The sequence below is a fragment of the Lates calcarifer genome, linkage group LG1, assembly GCF_001640805.2.
Source record: "Lates calcarifer isolate ASB-BC8 linkage group LG1, TLL_Latcal_v3, whole genome shotgun sequence".
Taxonomy (NCBI): Eukaryota; Metazoa; Chordata; class Actinopteri; family Centropomidae; genus Lates; species Lates calcarifer.
In genome coordinates, this window is record NC_066833.1 from 25,284,024 (window position 1) to 25,304,256 (window position 20,233).

A 20,233-nucleotide genomic window follows, 5' to 3' on the forward strand; every position below is an offset into this window, starting at 1 on the left:
GAAATGATGCTTAGAACGCCGACTGAGTAGTTGGTGCGGACGGGGCTGGGATGCGATGGAGGGTCCAGCCTCAATTGGCTTGGCGGTAGACAGAGATAGCTGTATATGGTAAGGTTGGGGTTAGGTTAAGCATCAAAGGACACGACTGGTTAGGGTTAGGAAGATTATAGGTTCAGGTGAAGGGGAAAGCTATCGACGGGGAAACAGTCTTCACCTCCCACAGAATGCACTCCCGAGCGTTGGAATCTAACACCATCCCTAAATAAACTGCCATTAACTCCCTCTAACAGTTGCACGGAACATGACCACCAAGACACTGACAACAAAGCAAATAAACAGTAAGGAATTATGTATTACCAAACAGCTAACTGACATACGTTGTTGAACATACATCCTATTTTCTTACCTTTTAGCCCTGGTTTAGGGTCCCTGGATAAAACCTCATAGCAAAGAAGTTAGCAAGACCTCCTGTTCCCCAAGTGGGAGAGCGTGTCAGCATTCCCAGGGTCCTGTGTTCCTTAACGCCATATTCTGTGAACAAACGTTAACCCTTCCGTTGTGGTCGGGATCAAGTATGACCCGTTTCAAGATAAAATATTTCATAAACATTACCTTTGTTGGAGGAAAGCTTAAAAATAGCTATAGTAGTCTATATGAAAAATATAAAACCAACAAACGTAATTCCTAGCCCAATTTTTAAAGTTCCCTTAATTGTGTTAATTAGTGCCATATGGCAGTGCTGGGGAACAAAAAACACTTTTGATGGGTTTCCATGATAGCAAATACAGAGCTGGGGAACATCTTTTTCAGGTTCCCATTATGCGCTATAGACCGTGGGGAACAGGACCAGCTGGGAGAGCACATGTATAGAACTGGGGAACACATGGAAATGACTTTTCCAGAGGGCTATGACAATTTACTTTAAGTGTTAATGCTAAGTGCACCTTTGAAAAAAAAGCTTATTTTTCTAATTGGTAGCTTATATGTTAATTTGATGACATCACATGATTCCCAACTGAAGCTCTATCTACCTTCAACCTGACCAGAGGTCCCTCATGAAAACAGAGGGTGTGCATGTCTTCTGAAGTGTAATACTGTCATGCTCATAGCAATAACATGTCTCTAATAATAAAAAGACTACATTTTTTCCCTCTGTTTTATTGCAACAACAATGGTGCCAAAATTGCACAGTTTGCCCATTTACAATGACATCAGATAAAAATGTGAGAAATACAAAAACATCAAAGCAATCAATTTTGACTCAATGCTTAAACCTGAGGATTAAAGACTCTTCCACACTAGAGCATCACAAGAAATTATAAATTAAAAGACCTATCCCTAAGATGTGATAGGGACTGTGTCTTCATTTCTTGCACCTAATTACCCAATTACCTAATTAGCAAATGTCAGAGGACTAACTAGTTCTGCACAACAAAGACCAGCTAGCAAGAGGTTACATGTTTTAAAGTCACTCAAGGCAGAAGCAAAATAAAATAAATTGATAGGGTTACCAGACTTTAAAGCACTTACAGACAGTAGTAACATTTAGTATGATGTTTACTTTTATATTAACAGATAAACACTGTGAAACCTTTGTCATTACATGGTAAGGAAAATGATAGCGAGCAAAATTATTAACACTGCTAACATGAAGGTGGTGATAAAATTTTTACAATGACCAGCTTTGTTACTGATTTTTATAGTTTCAGAGTTCAGTATTTCCATGTCTGATGCTGTAGTATTGCACTACATTGTCACCTTACCTCAATGCAAGTTGTTTATGACTTGCTAATTCAACACTGGAATAAACTTGGTTTGACTGAGGTGAACTACTTCTTTCAGCAAGCTGAACTAAGAGTCTGGTCTTTGTTACCATGGATCATTATTCAAAAAAAGCAGTTCAAGTTTTTGGCAGCTGCACAGCATTTGCAGAATGGACATTTTTATAGTCAACAATGCAAGTGAGTGGAAAACATGACGCATTTTTCTTAGTGTGCTTTGATTCAAATGCTAAATAGCTTGTGAAACAAAAAAGCAAGCTAACGAAGAGAGAAATCGCATTACGATAAAAATTGTGGATTTAGACAGACATCTGTCAACAGGATATTTGATGGTTTATTGGGATCCTACTGTATGTGCTGCATACCTGAAAAATAGATTAAAAAAAAAGAGAAAAAGATACCAAAAATGGAGGTATCACTATCAATAAAGAATCATTACAAGACAAAAAGATCTTAATTCTTTAAGTTAAAAAAAATCTATTTATTGACTGAGATTTAAGATGTTACAAAACTGTCACTGACACTTAACTGCCCAAGTCATTTTTGATTAAAAAAAAGTAAAGACACCATGACAGACACTTCAGACTAAAATCTTTTGCTTCAGAAAACTGGAGGGTTCTGAAATCTATGATTTAGTTGTCAGTTTAAAGCAAGACTGAGTTGAGATTTGATGATAATAATGGTGCCAATTTATCAAATTAAAAGTATGTTAGACATGTCACATGTATCACAGCTGCACTATAACAAGAGAGCAACAGGAGCACAGTCTGTTTAACTGGTTTCAGAAAGGCAGTATATAGGGTTGATTATTAAATGCCTAATATTCAAAAACATCTGTTTGTGTGAGAAAACGATCAATTTTGATATTGATTTTTCAGTTTGGGAGGAGTACCCCCGAGCGTGTGTCTGAATATCAGGAACGACATCACAGTGAACACCGATATAAATCACAATTATATTTATATAAAACATAATTCTCATCTCTACTAATTTGTTCTACAAAGTAGTGTATGCCACCAATTCACGACGAGGCAGACAATGTGCATCTCAAAGCACTAAAACTGCACTAAACAGACAAGTGCACAGAAAAGCTGATCACCACTAGTACTGTATAAATTCAAACACACGTAGAGACATTCAGTGCAGGTACATTCACATTGGGAACCACTGTGGTGTCTTTGCAAAGCGTGTTGATGTATGATTGTATACTTGCCTAAGGGGCAAGCGTGAGTGGTTCTTAATGAACTTATCTTTAGTATGTAGTGATTATAAAGTCACACAAAATCTAAAATCGCACTACTGTGTTGAGGTTTTTTGTGAATCAACACATTCACATAGAAACGGTGAAGTACATTTACATTCACGTAGGCCTTTATCGTTTAGCCAGAACACTGCTGCAGAGAACTGAATGGTGTTAAACTGACAGGCAGGCATGAAAGAGACACACTGCTGCATAAATGAGAAAGCAGAAAGGCACAGCAGCTGCTCCACTGGCATGGGGTGTGTGTGTGAGCAACAGCAAGAAGATGTGAGACAAAGCACTAATAGTAAGACACAGTTTGAACACACATAAAGTAAAAAAAAAAAATAAATAAAAAAAAACTTTTAGATGAGAGACAAAAACTTGATGTTTTAGTATTTTTTTCTATTGTCTGGTCAAAAAATCATGATGTCAGAACATCTACTTATCAATCACTAGTCATTAGTTTTTACGTCAAAATCATCCTTGAAGATTTAATATGTTACATATATTAATGAAATTCATCCATTGAACTATAATGGCCAATGAGAATCCTACTGAGTGCAACAGTTCACTGGCTTAAAAAGTCATTGGCAACAAAAACTGAATTCAAAAGGCAAAGAAAATGTCAGGCCTATATGTCATAACAACACATCACACTCAAAACACACACCACACTCCACCACACAGGAAACACTTTTCATTGCAACAATATGCATAATGGTTTGAATTGTGGTGACAGAATTCCCCATCTAGTTCATTCCATTTAAATCCAAAACGTTCATGATATCAATTACGTCCTCTTCTTACACCTTTCATCAAAGGATAAGTTTTGTGATATTCTATGTTTTCTTTCTGTCAGCAAACCAACATAGATCAAAACCAACAATGAATTGATCCAAATATCAAGTATTGTGTGTGTATCAAAGCCTTTTACCTCCTCTTTACTCCATTACCACAAACACACACTGTAGTTTATTTTGACTCACTGCTGCTGGAAATACTCACTAGGTCACCGAATATATATTAATTTGCAGCTGAAAATAGTCCCCCAAAAATGCACTATTTACTCTTGTCTGAGTAAGGTTTGCTAAAAACTACAGTGCCCAGCTGATTCAGGAAATTACTGAAAATAACACTATATATTTGTTAACAGTGTTTTAAAGATTTACATTTTCAGTAGAAAATAGTTGTTTTGGGGCTGAGAGCCAGAGTAGAGAAGTTAGAGAGTAACTTATATATTGCTCATTTGGGTCTTTTCATGGATTTTGTAGCAGGACAGTAAGAAAAATATAACAACAATCCCAGCCTTGTCTTCTAAGACGCTCTTAAAGGTTAAGAAATCCATGTGTTCTGATACAGTAAAAAAAAAAAAAACAAAAACATTCAAATGGTCACAAAATTTTTGTTGTTTTTACTTCAAGACTTGTTATACTGCTCTGGGTGTGGTTGACTTCAGTTTGCGAAAGAACACACTGACCAGCAGTTTTGTCATCGGTTTTAGATTAATTAAATTGGTTTGAAAGGACAAAAGGTGGTGGTGACTCCTCAGTCATGAATATTCACCTGTTCATCTTCCACTAGGATAGCTAACCGTACCTTAATACACCATATCTATGAAATAGAAGACAATGTGCTTATTAACCCCAACACTGTGGACGCACACAGGAAAATCCATTTAAACTATTGAATAATTTTGTTATTTGAGGCATGTCAATCAGCTGCAATACTGATCAGACACCCCTTAATCTTCCACTGAACAGAAATCCAAGGCTTAGTAAAAGTAAAGAGAAAGTGAGCACCCTGCTTTTTAAAACTTGCTAGACTAAAGCTTCACCAAGAACAACATAACACCCTCTGCTGCACTGTATAAAAATACCAACGACCACAAGTAATGACAGTCATTATGAACCTGAGACAAGCTTTGTCTATAGGTTAAGCATGTGACTATACCTATTACGTAAAAACTGAATATTCATGATTTGTCCCGTCCCCAGATGCTAATTTATCTGTTTAGCATAATTATGTCACAATCACCTCATGAACTTTTCGTGTAATCACATTTAACCTGTCAGCACTTGTGCATTACTGCCAAATTGGCACAGAGACAGACTGGAGTAGGCTTGTGACATGGAGGTTGCTTCATCAAATGTTACAGTGGTGTCTATGAAGTATTCACCTCCCTTTGAAAGTCTTTATGCTGTATTGTTGTATTGTAACACAGACTCCCATTGGATGCAATTGGGATTTTGTGACATGAATATATATACTTTACTTATTACTTTAATGCTAAATAAAAACATCAACTACAAAAACCGCTTTTATATTTTATACTTAATTCAGATTAAACTGTAGAAAATTGTTTTCAGTTCAATATTGCAGGGTTTTCTTTTGGTCATCTTAATCACATCCACTGTGACCCAGTGCGATATAAAGCAGTAACTCTTGAAAAAATGATCAACATTGTATGTACACAATGTGTCTACATCACTCCAGTACATGTAATGTTTAGAATTATACGCATGATATACCGATATTAGTTGACACCAGGAGTCCCATAAATTACAGGTCTCCCAGAGGACACAACAGAGCTTGCTCATGTATCACATCACCACATACAAGGTGAATAAGATTATAGGCTGTAAACCACAGCTGCTTGTTGTTGTGTGACAGGTGACTACTTTTGCTGGCTGTTAACTGAATGAGCAGTAACAGTAAGCAGTAAGTAAGTAATGAGAGATGAGCAGCACCTAGTTAGCTTGTTCTTCAAAGTCACTGGGTTAAAAATGCTCGACCACGTTCGGAGGTGCTTTTTTAATTTGGCATTTCAGCAGCTATCAGAGAGGTCGCAGATTTACACGGTTACTGGATCAGCTCAGATTAATTACTGATGCAAGTATTGTTTGATGATATTAAAGCAGTAGTGGAGCAAATGACTGTGCCATCCAGCACTGCTTTCAGGGAAGTTTTTCTGTGCAGCACTGCCATGGCACCACTGGGGACAGGTTTTAGCAGTGCTTGGATTGGCTTGTTCAACATAATAGACAGTCCAACAGTGCGAATTCTATCAGTGCTACTAAGTTTCTTTTTCAAAAAAATCAGAAATATTATTTTCATTCACTGATAAATCTGTTTCTACTTTGCTGTTTTCTCAACCAACGTTAAGCTACAGTCAATGAAACCAAACACTTCCCGCGCTGATATTTCATATCAAAAACCTACTAGGAAAAAGGGAGGATTATGACCCACTGGGAAGCTTTTAATTTGAATCATCTGTGACATTTTGAGTTTCACTGACTGAGAACAGAAAATTAGGAGTGAGAATAGTATTTCTGCTAAAAAGAGAAACTCAGAGCAGGGCATGAGTTTATAAGCGTACTGAGGAAATTAGTGTTGTGAAAATGAACATTATCTTGAATCTATCAAGAAAACAGGTAAACATGGAGGGCTGAGATGGGCTAGTTCTGATTGGTTAATGGTGACACAAGGCCTTTACCCATGCACAACACTTGTGAGGATTTTTGGCTCATTTAGCTCATTCTCTCAAATAGGAAATGTGACACCATTATTTCTGCCTATGAGACTATTATTTACTTCTTTTAGATAAGCCCCAAGCCTTTTAACAGTCACTATTGCCCACAGTAAGTAAATGAAAGTGTGAGTGACTGTAATAAACTAAACAAGATGCAGATTTATGTGCCACCCCAAAATGAATACCTCTCTGTGTGACTGCACTCATAAAAATTAGCTACACTACTGTCTTGTAGAGAACATGCAGTAGATCATAATATTGATTAATGGGAGACACATTGGAACCTGCACATGTACTCAAGCCTTCCTTTTCCTCAATTTTGCTTCCATTGCTGTTGTTGTTGTTGTTGTTGTTGTGTATCAAAAAATAATTAAGGGAGAATGTAAACATGACTACTTTGGATTTTTCTTATGGAATGAATGTATGACACAGCCACTGGCTCTGTGGCGGTGCTACAACAGTCAATATGTAACAGGTACATACAACTGTAAGTCATTGCTAAGCAGTAGGCAGTGTGAGAGTTTACAGCATAGTGACCACAGTGAGCAATCCCACTACAGACACTAGAAACAACAAAAATAAAAATAACACATTTAACAACAGTAACACCCTGTTGAGAATCTCTAGTATCAGTAGCTTCACTGGTTGCGGAGTTCTTGCTCCTTGAAGGCAGAGCTATAGATATACAGAGTAAGGCAAACTTGGTTTCAGGTCAATTCAACAGAGCCATATTTGCACCAAACGTTCCAAGGCCTTTACATCCTCTCATTTGAAAACGTAGTGTAATTGCCATGGAGCCTTTAGTGCTAACATTGAGTAGACAGTTCCCCAAGCTATGTATGTCTATGGCTCTGCTCCATGGCAGTTTGATAAAGCAAGTCTTTTCGGAACAAATCAGTCTCAACCAGCTTCAGTGAGTCAGGCTGTAACTTAGAGAAAGGCTTGTTATGGTGGAGATGAAGACTGAAACCAGCCAGATACCGTCAGAGCAGACAACACAAGGCCAGAGGGATAAGCGTCGCCAACAGGAAGTATGTGACTCTGTAGAGGTGAAGTGGAGAGAAGGTCACCATGGTGATGGCCAAGGGGAGAGGGAGGCAGGAAGTCAGAGGCAGGAGTTTACTGAAAAAGACCAAGAAAAAGTTCATGTTCAGTTGTTTGGGGATGACAAAGCTCACAAAGAATGGTGATAGAGTGAGCCTACCTGTTGCAGAGTTTTAAAGTGTTGCAGTTAATAAGCAGCATGTACACAATAAGTAGAGGCACAATGTGTGGCCAACAAGGGTCAGGATCTAACTGGGTGGAATATCTGTGGAAGAACACAATGTAGTTTAAAGAAAGGTACACATTCCTTATGCCATTCATTTTGTTTATCACCTCATCGTTGTATTGAACACTAATTTGACAACATACTTGATTCATTTTGCCATGAATTTGCCATTTTGAGATAAAACAATACTGAAGAGATAATCTTAATATAGTGAAACTGATTCCAGCCATTCCACCAGGTATTTTATGCAAATAACTATTGAGTAAATATGAAACAAATGCAATAATTAGTAACAGCGATGGCACTCTGCTTGATAGGAGTGACAGGAATCAGCTCTGTTCCACAAAGTTTAGCGACACATGAGCACGCCTGCTGCAAATAAAGACTCGACAGCTGTATTTACAAACATGTTAAGGATGCATTCGTGGAGATGCGTACATAAAATATGGGATGTGGGATAATGGGTACACCTCAGGAAGTCTAACTGGGAATTGCAAGCGACATAAGTGGTCCTGATGAACCAAGTACTGAACTGACTGCTGTGGCTGTTCTGCTTTTGACGTGGTTAGCATTTATAAACAAATATGTGGTACTAATTATGTGTTACATATGAGGTAATAATTAATGCACTCTCTAATATAAACAGGCTTTAGTTTCTTGCTGAAAGGCACAGGAAAGGTTCTTTTTCCACCGCTGACACATTTTCACATGCAACATTCATGTCATTTTGCATGCTTTTCATTTTGTGTATATTATATATATAAATATATATATTTTTACAGTCACTCACACATATTCATATACATACACACACACACACACATATATGTATGTATACAAATGATGACATAAACATAGACAGATGTATCCCCTGTGAGCAAATAGCACCCACTTCAGACTGCTCTGAACACGAGGTTCCAATGTTTTAATGTAACTTCAGGCCAAGATGATGTCAACTTGTGACATATTCCATATTTCATTTGCTCATGAGCACTGGGTCACTATAGCTTGTTTACATTGCTGTACAGAGGAAGCTTCTGGAAGCTGACCAGTCAGACCAGAGTGGGTTCACTGGGACCTAAAACCTGTTTCAGAGGCTGAACTGAGGTGCTGCATAAAGGGCTAGTACAAGATAAATACAGATTTTTTTTGAACTGTGCCATGCAAAGCTACTGTAGTGGAGTCTGGGAATTAAAAAAGCTGGATAATGAGCAAAACAGGTCCCCTTTAATACGGTTACCTCAGGTTGCGGATCCAGTGGATGAGTGAGGGTGCACTGAGCATGACTGGTAGCGTGAAGAGTGCTGATAGGCAGAGATGGAGCTGTAGGTCATCCCTCACCTCCTGCAGAGCACACTCAGACAGCAGGGGGGCGCCATTACATTCTTTAGACTTGTTTATGCACTCAGCATCGACTGTGCCATTCTCAACTTCTTTGTGCTTCCGAGGTGCCTAGAATAATTGTGGAAGAATTGAAAGATTTCCAGGTTTGATTCAAGAAGGATAAAAATGTTTTGTGAAAAATATTCTACAAGATTCTGAGCCCTGGCTCTGCATTTACACCACCAGCATCCATAATACCATCATAGCTCATGTAACCCTCAGGCGCTCAGGTTTATCAGATTGCTGGTGATGTGACTACAACAAAAACACTTCAAATTGTACATCTTACCAGATTCAGCATATGGCTCAGAGACCTCTCTGTCATCTGTAGCCTTAGTACCTGAGGATGCAACGTAAAAAGGAGAGCAAGGAACATAACCAGCAGAAATTATTTGCTTGCAGTATTTTAATGGGTGAATTGTGTAACAAAGGCCATTTAATGAGTGCTTTAAAACTACTGACAGTTAGCACATGCTTTGTCTATTGAGAATCTTCAGATAACAAGGAATAAACAGATTCAATACTGTATTTACTGGTTTAATTACTGATACTACTCTGCAAAAAATCACAGATAAAGACCTTTTTTCCATCATGTCTTGAGACTCACCCTATAAAGGTGGAGCAGAAAGGCAGCAAAGATTGACAATGCTCCACAGGATGTCCCGCCCACAACAGTCAGAGAGAGAGCGATGAGGAGCTGGGTCCGCAGACGCAGGGTGCCACAGTCTCTAGAGACAGATGGTCTGCAGATGAAAAGCAAAAGATATTTAAAAAAGAATGGATGCCATTTAAGAATAGTGCTAATATATCATTCAGCCTGAAGACCATCCAATTACAGTTTTAAAACACATACCTCAATATTTAAATGTCCAACCATACCTGTGTAGCGGAGCTAATATTAATGAGATCAGTCGTATAATGAGACAGAGCAGTGTGCTCCCCCAGTATGCCACAGCTGCCCCCAAAATGTAAAGCAGAGGGGACAGGAGGTGGGGCCATTCTTCAACTGGTACCACGCCTTCATGAAACGTCACATCAGGGAAGGTTGGGGGGAGGGCATCCATAGAGGGGAGGCAAAGAGTGGACCAGACTTCTTGAAACCAGCTACAGCTGAGAGGAGGGAGGAACAGAAGGATTAGCAAGAAAACACATATGAGACTATTCAGGTAATATCATATAATGTCTCTATTAAAGCCAGAGGGCTGTGGGATGCGACTGAAAGCTCTAGAAAAAGCTGGTAAGGGGTGTCGACCTTCTGTTTTCAAGATGAAGAATAAACTTTCACACTCAATTTTAGCAGTAGACTTCCAATGCCTACCTAAGTAAGACGTGCAGAATATAAACAGGTAGGTTGACTTTATGAGGCTGCAGGCCTTTGCCCACCACCTGGCTCATGCCTGCAGCTCGCCTAGACTTCAGGATGGTGGATAGCTGCCCCCCACAGGCCAAGAGGAGAGTTACAGCTGTGTACACTGGCACCATTGGACCACAGAACCTTAGTATCTGTCAGATAAGAGAGAGCAGATCAGAGCTGGGCTTTATCACTGTTTGTTATAAATGTATGTAGCTGCCATTTTTGGTTGGTTTAAAGTGTTTGAGCAGCAATGATTTAAAGTGTTGTGACATTGTTAACATACATCTGGTATATTGCCTAAACAAACACAATTGAGTTGTACCTGTCCCAGCACCCTGGGTAATGAAGTCCTTATCGACACCTGAACCAGAGGGTAAACATAATCAACAGTATAATAATAATAGTAATAATAATAACAATAAGGCAATTATGATGATAAAAACAATGTTTTCCATGATAAATTGTCATTCGGATATGTGTGAAAGTCAGAGGCTACACTTCTTCCCTGCAACTACGAGTAGTACCTTATACTGGCAGTTGGGGGCAGTGTGGAGTTGAAGGAGGACACCTGAGGTGTTGTCTGGTCGACTTGTATGAAGCATCCCTGAGATCTCGGTAACTGAGGGCACACTGGTAGACAGATCACATCACAACAACAAGTCATAACAAAACAGCGAATAAGTCGTGTAAATCTGCAACAAAAAGTTACAACAGCCTGGCAGACGGACACGGACATAACCAACCTAACTGTGGTTAGAGAGTCCTCTCGAAACCATGGTACCATTATTCTGTACACGTTGGGCAATCTATCTGCAAACAGAAATACAATAATTATATTAAGTTTAAATAATGTGCACATGTGCCTGCCTAAGTATAAAAAAAACAAACTTACCTTTATGTACTTTGCACTGGCTTGCAACATTAATTCTGAAAGCCTGATAGACCTAAAGACACAGAGGTGTTCTAAATTTTGTGACACAGTATAAAGATACTGAATTTAGCAAGTTCTAAATGAAGCAATGAAAGCTACCTGGTTAAAGTGTTGCAGCTCGATGGTGTGAAGAAGTCCAGAGGAGTTCACGGTAACATCGCTGAGAGTCAAACCTACAAAACCAACAATTACTGAGAAGAAATGCGTCTCTCTTGACTTAGAGAATCTGCGTCAACAGTAAGACAACTCACCGAAGGACAGGACATGTGGCACTGGGACAGACAGAGTCTGAGATTCTTGTCTCTGCCACTCGCACTCCACCGTAAACTATGGAACAGACAAAGTTTGTGTTGTCATTTGTATAAATTAACATTAATGAGGATTCAAAGGTCAACTTCTTCTGTTTCTGCTTCTGAGAGTATGTGTTTCAGGCCATATTTACTTGGTTGACTCACTTCACATTTTGTTTCAATTACCTGTCTGCCATTGAGGTTGGAAGCTGAAACAACTAGATGAGTAACGGAGGACAAGTCACTGAGACTCAGAATCAGGACCTGAGGAGGATAACACAGTTAGAAGCAACCAGTACCAGTTCAGACTGCACTGCACAATGTCTCTACAGGATCATTACCTTGTATGGTGGCAGAAGCTCAGTTCCCATAGACAGATCTATAGCATGCACACTGGAAAATTCAAGGAACGTGAATGAGTTGCAATAGAAACACACACATCATCCATCATAACCACAAAAGAAATTTTCTCAGTGATAATAACAGCAGAGAGATCATGACCGTAAAAAAAATTAAGATACTGATTTAAGATATAATTGTCAGCTGGGACAGGCTCCAGCACCCCATGACCCTTAATGGATAAGTGGTATAGATAATGGATGGATGGATGTAAGATATAAGTGGCAGGATATTGTACAATCATATTCTTACCATGAAGGACCGCTCTTGTGCACACAGCCATACACCCAGCTGGTCATCTCCTGTTGGGACAACAACTCTACATCAGAGTCACATTCTACTTTGAGATTTAGTGCATCTCTGCTGAGATGGTCGTCCCTACAGCAGGTTCCCTGCAGAGGACCTCTGAAGCTCTGTTAGAGTCACCGTTGGGTTCTTGGTCATGTTCCAGACCAAGGCCTTTCTTGGCCGATTCATTCAGTTTAGCTAGATGGCCAACTCTAGAAAGTGTTCTGATCATTTCAAACTTCTTCCATTTCATAATTATTGAAGTCACTGAGCTCTTGAAGACACTCGAAAGCTTTAGACTTTAGACTTCAGCTTTTGTCCTGACATATGGTGCAACTTACAGGACCTTATATACACATAAGTGTGTGACTTTCTGAATGATGTCCAGTCAATTCTGTTTGCCACAGGTGGACTCCAGTTAATTTCTTGACATATCTCAAGGATATTTGAAGCAAAGAGGATGCCCCTGACCCCAGTTTGGAGTGCCACAGCAAATGGCCTGAACACTTAAAATAAGTGATTTGGAGATTTTGGTTTGTAGATTGTAGAGTGATGTGCAGTTTTATCCATTTCAAATTAAATCTCCAACATAAAGTATGCAGAAAGTGAAGGGGTCTGAATATCACCAGCTTAGCTATATGAAGCACTGCAAAGACTGTAGCTCAGAATCAAACGGATAGCAAGACAACAGTGGTGAAAACTCACCAGGTTGTTGCTCCGGCAGTAGAAATGGCTGTAGGCTTTCCTGCGACTCGACAGGGCAAACAGGAAATATTTTACCTGCCCCTCCTGAAGACAGACGACAACATTGACAAAAACTGGTTAATCATTTTTTTGTGTCTGTATTATGGCTTTCTTTTCTTACATCATTAATCATGTGACTAGACTGAACGTGACTAGATGTTAGTCTGCATAACTGCATGTATTTGTATGAGATGAGAAAAAGAAATTTTAAAAATTGCTTCAGTAAAAGGGCTACAGTCCTCAACTATTAATTAGCATTCTTTTTTCACTTTATGTATCTATTATTTTGGTGTAAGGTTTGGTACCTTTGGTGTGCTGTAAGTTAGACGCAATGTGTTAACTTCACTCCATGCTTCAGGAAAATCTAAAAAAAAAAAAAAAAACAAAGACAAAGGGAAAGGACAGAATAATGTAATAAAATATGAGTGATTCTTTAATGTCACTCAGTCAAAACTGCAGTTTTCTTTGGTTCATAAAGTTAATGAAAACTTCAAATACAATACAACACAAAACCATGAAAAACATGCAAAGATACGGCTCAATGACCATCTAAAAGAACATGAACAGGATACTGGGCTAAATAAATACATAAATAAAAATACATGTATCTGTTTATTTCAGTTTCATGTTGGTAGTGTTTCTCTCTCTAACCTAAGATGGAGATGGAGGTGTCTTGATTTTCCCCCAATATCCTGACAGGGTGTCTAATGAAGTGATGGTTTAGTACAGCCATTTTCTTCTCCGAGTTTTCTGTGAACTAATAAGAACATGCTGATTAGCATGAAAACATTTCATAGGCTGTGATTATTTGGTGGGTGTACAACTTCCACTAGCCTCTGATGAAACATTTTTTTACAGAAAGACTGATTTTAAAAAAATGTTCATTAATATGGTGTTTGTTCTGACCTGTCTGGTTTCAGGATCAATGAGGTCAAAGAATGCCCTGACAGTAGCAAGAACCAGTTCTTTGCACCTGGTATAAAAAGACATACACATTCAATAACTTGAATAATATCTAAATATGGGTCAGGATAAAGGCCATAATCTGCCAAAACATAATGCCATATCTTTTACCAAACGATGGAGAGGTGGTCAGTGGACACCCATGTCCTGGGAACTGCAGTTGCCTAGATAAATATAAGAAGAAGACACTGAGACATATATAGAGCAGTGCAGGATCAAACACAATCACCAAAATAGTCCCAGGAACTTCTTCTTCTTTAGTATTGTCTGTAATTGCGTCCATGAAGAAGGGATTATTTTGAAGGTTCCAGAAAAAGTTCCTATAGTAGAAACTGGCTCAATCATAACACTAAGAACCACTTAACCAATTCACAAACAAATCTTACCACCAGTGACAACTTATTGGGGTCTCCTGGAGGACAAGGAAGGGATGTTAAACCAGAGCGGACTTGGTAGTCACGGTAACCACCCCCAACAGACAGGACTGTGATGTTTCTGAGTTTGTTCGCCTGGTTCACCCACTTCTGTCTCACTGCAGAGTAGAAATCTACATACATGCATACAAATGAGTCACTACCTAATTTAGGAACAGACCACATTTCAGTCTTGAATATAGTTTTCCTAAGGAGTCAGTGAGATCAGCTGTTGTCTTTGCTTTGAATGAGGACATACAGTAAGTCAGAAGTCGCACAGTGTCAATGTACCACTTAAGACTACACGAGAGGTGTTCTTACCCAGCAGGTACGGGTCTAGGGCCAATACCGGAGCCAGGTGGGGAGAGGCCTGAGTAATGATGAGGCTGACCATTTTGGTGTTGAAGCGGGGCAAAGTGAACAGTGCCCGAGCCACCACTCCTCCCATGGAGTGGCCCACAAGCACCACGCTCTGAGGAGGGGTCTTCAGATGCTGGCAAGCCAAGAAAGAGAGAAAGCAGAGTGTTGGCTCTAGGGTTATGCATTTACCAGAAAGTTTTTCTTTAAAAAAAAAAAGAAAGAAAGAAAGAAAGAAAGGTTTGGTATTTGCATGCAACAACACTGCCTGTTTGTCAGTTTCAGTCTGTGACCTCTGTTTCTCTTTGATGTTGTCCTTTATGTTTGCCATTAGTTAATTAAATGACTTTGCAGATCTTTGCAGATCAACACACATGTAGTGTGAGCAGGAAAGAGCTAACCTCACTAGAGCTCTGTTAGCCATCTCATGTTTCTTGTAAAAATCACATTAAAGTGCTGGTTGTTAGACTGCTTTTACCTCTGGCAAACACTGTTTGCATTTGTCCCAATATAAACCACATCTGGAGCAGTGTTTGGAACTGCAAACGTCACAGGTAACACACTGATAATTTGTCTATTCCCCGTAGACTGGCAGACATAAATATTTAATGGACACTGGAAAACACTATACTGTACTTACTGTTAACTGTGTGTTTGGATTGCGCTCCTTCATGCTGGCAATTTTGGATTTTTAGTTTTTTCTAGTGTTGCTGTGTCAACTTCTATATTACTGTATAACGTGCAAGTCAAAAGGATGAACAAAATGCCTAAAAATGTAAATGTAGATGGTGATAGGATGTGATGTGTGTGTGATACGTATCCCCCACAGTGAAATACTACTCTAGCAGCAATAACCGGCTAGAGTAAGTAACCCTGTCTGACGAGCGGATGATATTTAAGGCCTGACCTTGTACAGCCTCAGGATGGCCTTAATGCTCTCATGAAGGAAGTGCGTCTGCCGTAGCAAACTGCCTCCGTAAAGGGCCACCAGCTCCTCATTGAAGTCCACAGTGAACACGTTGAAGTGGAGACCTCCCTCCATGTTTTCAGCCTTCCTCAGGGCCACTGACCCCAGGGAGCGAGCTTCATGAAGAGAAGAACACATTTGGTGGTGTTAAATAATAATATTAGGCTGTGTGTTTTTACAGACAGCGTAAGTGTGGAAGAATTGAATGAGGTCATTCAGATGTGGACTTTGGGGTCAGTGCTAACCCTTAATTAATCACCATCTGCTCAGCTTTAATGCTCCTTTGCAAATTGACAAGCTACTATAATCTATGCACAACTCTTACACGCAAATTATTAGTTTTTAATATTTTGAATTACTGACTACAGCTACTGAGCTTCTTCAGATCCTCAGGGTGGCTATTTGTGACTTAAAAAGAAAGTTTAAATAGTTTCTTAAACATACGCAAGCAATTCCTGTTAGACCCTTGAAAAATACCAGCAATGCCCAGATCTAACACTGGTACTTCATCAAGCTGTTGTTAACTTGTGAATCCTATGAAAAAACAGACAAAGACAAAAAATGCTGAGGAACACACATGTGGTCAGAATAAAGTCAGTGCCATAGAGAGCATTGCCCAGTTACTGGGTAGAGAATTTCATCAGAAGATCCCAGGTGTAATTAATCAAGACTGAGCTTCAGTAGCTTTAAAATGTATATATAACATCGGGAAAGATACAGGCTTTATTCTGTGTCCCATAAAAATAGTAACATCAGTCCATTTGTCAATACTTTACCTGTCCTATCTGTGGTACTGTGACCCATGCCTATTTGTTGAACCATGAATATACAGTTCCATTAAAAAAAAAAAAAAGGGCTTAGTAATTTCTTAAAATAGCGGGGCACTGTAGTTTTTAATCAAACATTACTTAATCAGTAGAAAATAGTACATTTGTTGGGGGCTATTTTCAGCCTCGGATTAATCCACATTTAGTGCTCTAGTTATTATTTACAGAGCAGTGGGTGGGGGATTAACTCAAAATAAATTACATGTACAATGTGTATGTGTGAGGTAATGAAGTATATGTCACCCAATGCAACAGTGAGGGTTTTTAATATTTTTTGGGACAACAATGGAGCTCTGTGGCACAGAGGAATAAGATATATCAGAACTTGTTTGTAGGCCAGTGGGCATACGCAGAGTATGGGCTCAAATTAGGGCCAGTAACATTTTGAACTTGTAAAGTGATGTTCATAATTAATTCCAAAGTTTTTAGTTGTAAATCAACCTTTGTAAACCTGTAAAATGGATAAATATATCTGCATGGGAACTGCAGGTTTGTGCCTGTGAAAACCAATTTTTCATTTATTATTATTATTTAAGTCAGTGAGTAAATGACATCACTGATGTAACACAAAGACCCATCTGTGTACAGACACAGAGCAGAAAACTGCATGTAAAACTCAGCACTCAAAGTTCCCCACAAGAGTATCCTCGCAAATTATACTTAACTATAAACATACAATAACAGCAACAACAAAAAGAAAAAAAAAAAAAAAAACACAGTAGCAAAATGGTTGCAAAATCCAGTTTCTCAAGATTAATACATCACACACATAAAACAGACTGTAGAAACCTGACATCTGTGTTGTGTAAAGCAGCTGCATCCACTGTCTTCAAAGACTGAAAGCTTGAGTGTAAATTTGTGAAGGAAAATCCAGTTTGCTTGCCGGTTAGGTAGAAACTAATCAACAAAAAGCATTGAACCATCCTAATGTCCTCAAACAACCTCAGTACATCCACTCATTGGAAACAAAAGTCACCTCCTCCCAGCTGCGCATTTGAATGCATTTGCCATACAGGAGCTGTGTTGCATTTTTGTTTTCTCCTTTTGCTAGTTGCAGATTTGAATGCAAGTGCTGAGACCTGTCACAGAACATCTTCAAGTAGCTACCATGAACTTTGTGCGCTTACCTTGTTTATAACTGCCAGCATTTCCAGGCAGGAAGAGCACGGGGGCACCGGTGAGTTTGAGCGCTCGGGTCTCCTGGGCGTACAGACCCTCTCCGTACAGGTAGAGCCCATACGCTGGGTACAGTCTGGCAATACGACGAGGCAGAGCCACACGCTGTGAACCAGACATGCACCCACACAGACACAGATTAGGAAGTTCCATACTGACATTCAAACATGTACAGTTCATTAATGTAAACACATTTTAACTACAAAGCACCCTAATGGGACTACATGTACGGTACGGCTCGCAGACAACACTTCCCTAAGCTGCGGTCCAACTCACTTCAATTACCTTAAATACCAGTTTTTGGTTTTATGTAAGAAGTAATAAGATGGCAAAAAATTACTCTTGTAGGTCAGATTACATCAAACCTGATCATTGTCTGGTGCAGGTGACTGTTCATCAGTACAAGGAATATCCAGACCTTTGTTACAGGCAGTGGTACATATACTGTACAAGTGTAAGACTACATCTGCGGCTGGGCGATACTGATTAGAGCAGAGATTCTAAGTTGATTGATCAAGTAGTCCAACTGCATAAAAATAACTGTAACAATTTTGATAAGTGATGAATTGTTGACATGACTTTTGAAAGCAAATATTTGTCTAAAAGTGCTGTTTCCAGCCCCTCAAATGTGAGGATTTAATACCTATGTCCGTCTGTTTTATTATTGTAAATTGGATATTTGGGGGTTTGAAACTGTTTGGTTGGACAAATCGTCACCTTGGGATCAGGAAAAAAAAAAATTCTGATGAAAAGTTTTCAGGATTTTCTGAAATTTGTTAGACCAAATAATCAAAATGAGAACAATTACGCTATTAGATGCAGCCCTAGTGTTGAAAAACTGACAAATATGATAATACAGGTGCAACCAGTTTGCAGTATTGATGATAGCTAGCTCTATCAAGTTTGTTTTCTCCCACCTTGCTTTAAGTATTGCACGTTAAAGAATATTACTTAACAATTTCTTTATTCATGTGTTCCCATTCATCACAAGCACCAACACTTCACTAAAACCAGTCAATAGACCATGTCCATTAGCTACATAAACAAGGCAAATATGAGGCTATTCTGCCTCCCATTTACTAAAACATAAAAAACACAAACTCCAGTGTGAAGTGAGATTGATGCCCACAGCCGCCAGCTGTGCTCCACAGATGAACACATGAGTGAGCATAAAGAGCAGAGGACGGCGACCTACATGCCTTTACTAAACATCTAACAGCAACTTCCACAGTCTTCACCAGACTTGTAGTGTGTGTGTGTGTGTGACAAACACACGCCCGTATCTTGTAAAGCTGATCTGCTGCTGTGACCTGCTAAGTGTATTCGAGGATCAGGATGTGATTTATGGATTCACAACCCGGCTAATTATGGCTAATCTAATCCGAATCCTCAGCAAACACGCACACCTCCAGCCAGCTTAATGTAAACAGAAAACCACTGAGGAAATGCATTAGTCCGGTTATAAGGCAACGCAGCCTTTCACCTGACGTTACTGGCTCTGCCAGGTAACGTTAGCATGTCTGATATCAGGAAATAGCTTTTAAAAAAAGCTTAGCAGTGATATTTCATGTTGTGCTTTCAGGTTGAAACAAAATAAACGAACCATTTAGCGAGACGTGTTCAGCTGCTGCCGGAAACGACGAAACAAATTCGGTACTACAAGCTAATTTGTGGATATTTCACGACGCGTCAAGTACAATAACGAGCCTTTCTACTCACCCGGTACTCTGGGTATTCAAACATATAGGTCATACTGCATCTGTTCTCCTCGAAGCCAGTCAGCAGCTCTCGCAGGCCAACCGCCAGGAGCCCCAAAGCGAAACCGTAAAAGGCAACAGCGGCGAGTTTCATGGTGCAGTTCTGGCTCTGGCTTTTAGATATTACAGGTGTTCAGCCTCCATGTTTCAGTTTCCATGTTGCAAGCTCCCTGCAGGTGGAAGACACCATACAGGTTGTCACACTCACCGGCTGAATCTCACAACAGGAACTACATACTATACAGAGCATAGTGATTGGCAGAATGCTCGGACCAATGGGAGGAGAGAACTGAGAAAATGGACCAATAAGAGAACAATACAGCCAGTGACACATTATATATTAAGAACTGCTAAGTTTAGCTGCTTTTGCTTGGTTTGATTTGTTTTCTTGCTTTTTGATTTTCATTTATTGCATTTTTACTTTTCATATTATTTAAATTTAAATACATATTTGTAATTTTCTTAGAATTTATTTTCATTTATGCAAAATTTTCACAGTGTAGGCTGGAAAAAGTATGTGAACCCCTCTGATATGAGCCATGCCTTACAAAAAAGGATCTT

The 20,233-nt window shown here is 39.3% G+C and overlaps 1 protein-coding gene across 1 annotated transcript; it reads right to left on the minus strand.

Moving 5' to 3' along the window:
- Window positions 1–1,138: 1,138 nt before the first annotated feature.
- pgap1 (post-GPI attachment to proteins inositol deacylase 1) lies at window positions 1,139–19,911 on the minus strand. Its single transcript, XM_018678647.2, has 26 exons — window positions 19,635–19,911; window positions 17,867–18,020; window positions 15,853–16,028; window positions 14,910–15,081; window positions 14,562–14,722; window positions 14,287–14,339; window positions 14,119–14,185; window positions 13,864–13,969; window positions 13,518–13,576; window positions 13,174–13,257; window positions 12,433–12,482; window positions 12,123–12,174; window positions 11,968–12,045; window positions 11,743–11,818; window positions 11,591–11,664; window positions 11,453–11,504; window positions 11,304–11,370; window positions 11,085–11,190; window positions 10,883–10,921; window positions 10,525–10,709; window positions 10,086–10,316; window positions 9,814–9,949; window positions 9,496–9,546; window positions 9,064–9,275; window positions 7,758–7,862; window positions 1,139–7,675 (listed from the first exon to the last, which is right to left on the minus strand). The coding sequence occupies exons 1-26, from the start codon at window positions 19,764–19,766 to the stop codon at window positions 7,537–7,539; spliced, it is 2,817 nt and encodes a 938-aa protein (XP_018534163.1). The 5' UTR covers window positions 19,767–19,911; the 3' UTR covers window positions 1,139–7,536.
- Window positions 19,912–20,233: the final 322 nt, after the last annotated feature.